The sequence below is a fragment of the Diadema setosum genome, chromosome 21 (assembly GCF_964275005.1).
Source record: "Diadema setosum chromosome 21, eeDiaSeto1, whole genome shotgun sequence".
Lineage (NCBI taxonomy): Eukaryota > Metazoa > Echinodermata > Echinoidea > Diadematoida > Diadematidae > Diadema > Diadema setosum.
This window is the reverse complement of record NC_092705.1, coordinates 25,490,515-25,497,960: the sequence shown is the minus strand read 5'-3', so window position 1 is coordinate 25,497,960 and position 7,446 is coordinate 25,490,515. Positions and strand designations below refer to the sequence as shown.

Genomic DNA, 7,446 nt, shown 5'->3' with positions numbered 1-7,446 from the left:
CAATCAATGATTAAATGAAGAGATGTGATATGTTGTCATTTACCTATTTCTCAATGAAGTTTGTAAGATCATATTGTAGATGCAGTTGACTATGATAGTGGATGATTGTACCCTGTGTGGTGATGAAGACGAGATGTAGGAATGATAAAACTCTATTTGCTCTGTTACAAGAGTTGTAGCATCCAGCATGCAAAGTTGTCCAATGCCATGTCTTCCAATGAAACTTTTCATTTCCCATAGGTGTTTACTCCACCTGTGTCATATGCATTTGATTAGAAATTGTGTGACACCATAAATTGTGAAATGTGATATTATGTGTAAGAATGAATGCAAATTGGTATGACTATGTTGGCAAGAAGAGTTGCACTTTCTAGTATGAGTTATGGTATTTCATGAAAGTAACATCATTTAGAACATCTCATTTGAATATTTTATTTGTAATTATCAATGATGTTGCTTAGAATTGGCAGGTAATGTCACATATAAATTTGTACTCAACTCAACTTATTGTGTCAAACTGGAAACACCTGCTGTCTGTTGTGCTGGACTTAGACACCATGTTTGTCTTGCTTAACACAGTAGGTGTCAACTTTGCACGAATGTCATACGTTATGTGCCGGACATTAGTTCTACCAAAGAGGTATACTTCTCACCAATTAGTCACCCAGAAGCAAATTTTGATAAGCGGTCACCACATGCACATTTTATTCTCAAGTACAGTGTTTCTGTCACTTATTATGTGGAGACCCTTAAAAACTTGACGATCCATTCAAACTTTATTGTGTCTTTTTTTTTTGTTTCAGTCAAATAGGATCAATAATACTTCCAATCATAACTCCATTGATATGGAAAGGTCCATGCATCAAACTTTTAAAAGATCTTAATCAGCCAGTTCGTGTATCATGTTCATCAGAATATATTATCTCTCCATTTTTTCCTTTTGTGTGTGTGGTGTGTTTTTACACAGAAACTTGGTCCATGTTCCCTGAATAAAAAGGAAACAGATTTTGCCATGTGTGTAGTTAGGCTGCATAGAAATCACAACAAATCATGCCATTTGTGGTGGATAGAGCTACACGGGGCTCCACAAGATACATGCTTGCCATTTTGTCTGAGTTGAATATAAAGCTATGTTCTTAACTGCTTTTGTGAGCATTTTTGTGAGCATCGGTAAATGTTTGAAATCTGCTGCAAATTGACAACAAACGACAGCAAGATATAACTCAAAATAGAGTAAATTTGAACTCATGAATGTGAAAAGAAAGTATATGTTTGAATGGTGATAATATAGTAGTAGTCACTGTTGCCAATTTTGCTGTGATTTGAGTAAATAAAGAAATCCAAGAGTTTGTAGCAGTTTGCATTTGATGGTTTGTAAGCCTCATCTAAAGGGCTGTTTTCATGGAGCACGCGAACAATTTATGAAAGAATGTGAATGTCAAAACAAAAACAAACAAAAAATTGCAAAGTCCACCATTTGTATTTTAATCAGCAAAAGATTTCCAAACCGTCACAGGATCGATCGAGTTTGAAAGCATGTCAACCGGGGTCTTTGTAGGTGTCATTCTAAGTTCGATGGGAATTTCACGAAATTTCTGGACAAAGTCGGAGGAAAACTTCTCTGAATGTAGGACTCTGCCATTTCTTTCAACATTCGCGTCCTTTGAAAATCTTTCGCCTGCCCATGCAGTGAACAGCTCCTAAGCAGTGGATGTTGGCTCGTTATTGGTGGTATGTTGCGGTGTAACCATTATTATGTGATTTTTTTTTTATGATATTGATGCATGATTTTTGTTTCATGGGCATGTCTGCCTTCCCTCATTGATCATGTGAGTCAAAGCCAGTGTTCATCATTGTTGATTGAAACAATAAATTGGATGATAATTTAAGCAATCCTTTTTGCTGTGCACCAAGTTGGGTTTTATTCCTTCCTGTATACCTGTTGGAGCTACAGTAGAAGACAGTTTAACTGCTAAAATCTGTATGTTGTGTATGTGTGGAAGAGAGCTTGAAGGGGGGGGGGGGGGGATAGGGGAGTGAGAGCAAGCAATATGGAGAAGGAGAGAAAGATAGCCTACATATTATACGGTAGTATCATAAGTATGTTTTAATACAATACAGTGGACTCCCGTTATAACGAAGTCCTCGGGACGGGCAGTTTTCTTTTGTCATCGAAATTTCATTGTAAACAAACAAATAAACAATGAAAACACATAGAGTGGATCATAATGTTGTGGCCTGAATTTTTATTTCGCTGTAACTGGAATTTCGTTAATTATAACAGTGTTCATGATACTAGTAACTGGAGTGCACTGTACCACACAACACACAACATTGAAAGCTGTCTTTAATGAAAAGTATATTGGACCCAGTGCCCCGTTTCAGATTCAAAAGAAAAGATCGATTTTAAATTTCCTTATCACACAGGCTGCCATAGACTTACAGTTGAAATCAACTATATAATCAATTTTAACTCTTCATAAAACAGGGCCCATGTAAGAAAGTTTGATATTAAAATGAGAATAATCTTATGAATATTTTGTAATCAATTTTATTGCGCATAGATTTCTGTCGCTACAACGGGCGACCGGGGGGTGGGGGAGGAACTGCGTTGGGAGTTTCCCTTTTGGGGGAAGGGAGACGCCTTATTCTTGTCATTGCTTGGTAAACCGAGTTACACATGTGCGACAGCCATGCAGTGCTGCGCGTCATAATACGCCGCAGCAAGCAGCCGATCTACAAGCGGCGAGCGCGGGGGCACTGGCGGCGTGGAGATATCGCCGCCGCCGGTACAGTTGGGATGAGATAGCTTGGGAAAACGTGAGCTGACTACGCTGGACTGTGCACACGCTGGACTGTGCACACGCTGCAAGCAAACATGTCAGAAACTGTGGTATCTGAGGCTTCGGTGGTCATTGACGGAGCCAAAACTGTGAGGAAAGCTAAAGGCAGGGAAAGAACGGTGACAAAGAATTCCCTTTCATCGCCATTTGGCTGCCAGTGGTGAGTGAGAGGGTTACAGTTCATGAACTGCGCCCGTAGCATCCAGTGTGGTCCCATACCTTGTAATTTGTGGTAGTAGCTGTTCAACCATTAATTGTACCAGTCCTTCTCCTTGGACTTGGTTCTTCAGGTTCTATACTAGTAGTTGTATGGTAGAAACCTTGCCTTGTAGTCGAAAGTAGACATATAATTTCACCAGAAAGAATGAATATATAATGTAAACTTCATGAGTGAAAGAGTAAAATTTTAAAGATGTTGAAATTATTGCCAAATTCAGGAGGAGACTATCGAGATAGAGTAGATTTCTAAATTTTTAATGTAGACATCTCGTCATCGTCATCTGTTATGCCATGGTAAAATAAAATGGCAATGCAATGCTGATATGGTCCTGGATCAGGTGGATGAAATGTGAATTTACCAGGGTAGACTAGCTAGTCCTCTTGCCATACCACCAGATTGCCAGAAAGTGTAAATTAAGTTGGATCTTAGTAAGATTAAAACACTCGCTGTTTAAGAATGATCTGCTTTATTTAGGAGCAATCATCAGATTTGTAGAATATCTTTTTCATTTCAATGTGTCTACTTCTTTTTCAGGCCAACTTTACCCAGTGGTGTTACACCAGAAATTTTGGCGGAGATCAAACGGTAAGCTCTCTCAGAATAACTTTTCGATATTATAGATTTTGTAGGTGGTCAGCTTTCGTATGTTCCCTGAAATTATTGAAATTGGTGTCTGTCATATGTGTCAATCTTGTGAGTGTGTATCTCGATATGCTTCTTATGAACACTGAAGGAACTTCACTCATATGCTAAATAAGATATTGTAACTTGGATCTTCATCGCAGAGTAAAGAAAATCATACCAAGTACCAGAGTACAGCAGTGATACAGTCATTAATATCAGCTCTTCCTTTCACAAAGCATCATATGTTTATTGTTGTATGCTTTCGTGTCTTATCTAGATTTGACAATTTGTGAATTTGTTTTTCAATTTCCTCATGTAGACAAAACAAACAAATACACTGTACACAGACAGCAGGGGCGTATCCAGGAATTCCGTAAAGGAAGGGGGGGGGGGATGCCTTTACAAAATTAAAGGAGAGGGGGGGCACATGCCTGGTGCGCCCCCGCCTGGATCCGCCTCTAGACAGACAGTTTTATAGTTTCTACATTCTTCTGTTAGATCCACAAATCGCTTAGCTCATCAGCTCTATGATTGTTGACTCACTCTTTGTAAGTGTTTGAATTTGACTCGGTATTGATTAATCCTCTATTTTTACAACATCGTGCTTAAATGCCTCATAGTTGTTTTTTGACAAATCTGTTTTAGCATGTAAAACTTAATATGACACATCTTGCTCCCTTTAATTCTTACTGAGTACAGTCTTTGTCATAGAATGAGAATATCATTACAATTCTACAATATTATCAAAGTTGTAAATTGACTTGGGACTAGGACGACCTATTTCTGTGCATGCGTAATATTTATGTATGTGATCAATGTCATCCTAGGACATTTGAGCCTCTTGTCAGTGTGCTTGCCAAGAAGAAATCCAGAAATCGAAAGAACACAGAGAGGAGGAGGAAAGAGAAGGAAGAAAAGAAGGAAACTGATGAAGAGAAGAAACAAAAAGCCTTGAGGTATTGTCCACCACCACTGCCTGTTTGATACAATATTTATTCTTATTTTTATTATTGTGTTTCATTTTTTACAGAAAAACAAACATTTATTGATCTTTGTCTTTAAGATTTATGAGCACAAAAACAAGGAGTTAAACAAAATGCTGGAAAGTCTGTGTAATTACTTCTAACATCTGTTGATGGTTTTTGTGAATACTTTTAGGTATTGTATTTGTGAGTAACAAGAAAGAATTGATTTAATTTTGTATTGTTACCTAATGGTTTGTATATAGTTTTTTTCTAGGGATGCAAATGAAAAAAAAAAATCAAGACAAAATGCAAGTATGCTGTGTGTTCTATTTAATTAGTCATTCATCTCAACTACTGTAGAACAAGCCATTATTTGTTTCTTTGTGTGCTCTGGTTTACAAAGGCTGCAGCTAGCCCTTGGAATTAATGAGGTCACAAGGTCACTGGAGAAAGATCGTCTTAGGCTGCTGATGGTCTGTCGCTCAGCGAAGCCCGAAATCCTGACCTCTCACCTCTGTGCACTGAGTGCTACCAGGCAGTGCCCCGCCCTGGCTCTGTTCCACCTCAGCGAGACCCTTGCACCCCTCCTCAAGATGAACACGGTTCTGGCAGTAGGCTTTAGGGTGAGTGTGGGGGTTCCAGGGGCAGATCCAGAAATTCCGTAAAGGGGTGCGCAAACAGTATTTCTGGTGCTACTTCCGGGTTTCATCTCATTTTTTCCTTTTTATTTCTTTTGTTTGAACAACAAATAAAGAGGGACGCGCGCCCGTTGCACCCCCTTCTGGAACCACCACTGGGTTATGTGTTACAGAAATACTTCCATATTGCAATCCACCAGATTATGCACACATAAAAGTTCAAGATATTGGCTTGTTTGATGTCCGTAGGCCCTACAGTAGAAACTTGTTATAATGAGGTCCTTTATAGAGAGATACCTGATATAATGAGGCAATTGTGCAGGTCCCATTCTTTTCATATTCATTTGTTTTTCTCCCTTCAATAACCAGATACCCGATATTTAATAAGGAAATTTCAATGACCCAGAAAGTTCATTGTAATGAGGTTTTCTGTATTTCATCCCTGCCACTTGTTATATTTGGGCAATGGCTGTCTTTTAACGCTTACAGAAAAAGTCAGTGCAAGGTGGGGCCACTGAGGGTGCTGAGGTCTCCGACTTTGACAATCTCGTGGCGCTAGCGGTTGAACGGTGTCCAAAAATCCATGTCCCCTGGTTGAACTTCAGGGACTGCACACCAGATGAGGTCGTGCACAGCCTCCCGTTGCAGAGGATCAAAGGTCCTTGGCTGAAACCGGAAGACCAGCAAAAGTTACACGGCAGGAGGCGGTTAAAGAAACAAGTCCCAAACAAAGAGCCTCCAGAGGACGACAGACTGTCGAACAGTCCAGAGATGCCAGAACAGTCAAAAAAGCGCAAGCATGAGGATGTGGCGGCTTCCCTGGATGAAAATGATGGGGTGAGGGAGAGGAAAAAAGTCAAAAAGATGCCCTTCGGACAGACAAGCATCAAGCAAATCAAGATAATTAGCAAGACACTCAAAGGAAAGACAAAGAAAAAGAAGGGAAATAAGAAAAAGTGACATTTGAGTGCAAAAACCAGCAGCATGGATGTATAATGTGACATGACAAACTCAAACACAATGACAGTACTACTGTAGTGGGCAGCATGTACATGTATTTTAAGCATGAGCATTGAATGCCAAATGGAGCACCATGCAGCAAGGATTACAGTTTTATTGCTGGTGTTGATGGCACTGCCATATAAAATGTTTCATCTTTTGCAAACTCTCTCAGTCACAACCGTAGTTTTTCTGAAGTTGTGTAGCTGTGTCAAATTGTAACTGGACTTACTCTCAGCTAAAGTAGAGAGAAATGAAACCATTTTTAAAACATTTTCCTCTTTTATTTAATGTTTATGATATCTTCCAATCCTCTAGGATTATGTTTATCTCTTGATACATGTACATGTATTACAGTTCGTCATATGACCTGCATATGTGCCTCCCCTAATTACAAGAGAAGATGACCTAAGATAAGGTTTATCTTTCAAGAACACAAAGATGAAAAGACCAATCACATTCTTTAAAGGAATTGAAGGAATTCAGGTTAGACATACAGGTTAATCCATTTTAGCAATGTAGTTGGGACCACAAGAATTTCCTCTTAATTATGAAATATCGTTCAACTGGACAGAGATTGCTGTGTTTTTCATGATGGCTCTTGCCTGTAGTACAGTGTATGTAAATTGAATCTGACATTGCAAGTGTAACACTTCTTTCTCATTTGTTGTAACCCTGAAATGTCTCTAACTTTGGAATAATGAAATTATTTTTCTCAAAGGACATATTTCCGTCACACCTCTGCTGAAGATCATTTGAGAATGTTGTGTCAAAAATCCTTAAGTTCTAATCTTTCATGAAAATTTGAGATGTGCTATGATTTAATCCTCGTCATAGAGCGCAGTGGATGTCACAATCATGCGTCCACAATGATCATCTTTGTTTTTCACCAGAAGTCTATTTGCTCATTAGGTGATCCGAGTATCCTCTCGGATCACCTTCTGTATCTGTACTGATTCTTTGTTCTTCTTCTTCTTCTTCTTCTTTCTTTCTGGACAAAATTTGTGCATCTATTAACTCAGAAAGTTCTCAGAGCATCAATTTCAAACTTATAGCATATATGTATCATGTCCCAAAGACAACAAATCTAATGTATCATTGTGATTGGTCAACCATGACGTCACTATGACGTCATTATATGAAAACACATTTTCATT

At 38.8% G+C, this 7,446-nt stretch overlaps 1 protein-coding gene across 1 annotated transcript; it reads left to right on the top strand.

Annotated features, from left to right (window-relative positions):
• The first annotated feature begins 2,853 nt into the window (after positions 1-2,853).
• On the top strand, positions 2,854-6,287 carry LOC140244435 (ribonuclease P protein subunit p38-like). The gene is made up of 5 exons (XM_072324075.1): positions 2,854-3,003; positions 3,598-3,648; positions 4,515-4,643; positions 5,056-5,275; positions 5,780-6,287. Exons 1-5 carry the CDS (start codon positions 2,879-2,881, stop codon positions 6,248-6,250), a joined length of 996 nt encoding a protein of 331 aa, XP_072180176.1. The 5' UTR covers positions 2,854-2,878; the 3' UTR covers positions 6,251-6,287.
• The last annotated feature ends 1,159 nt before the right edge of the window (positions 6,288-7,446 follow it).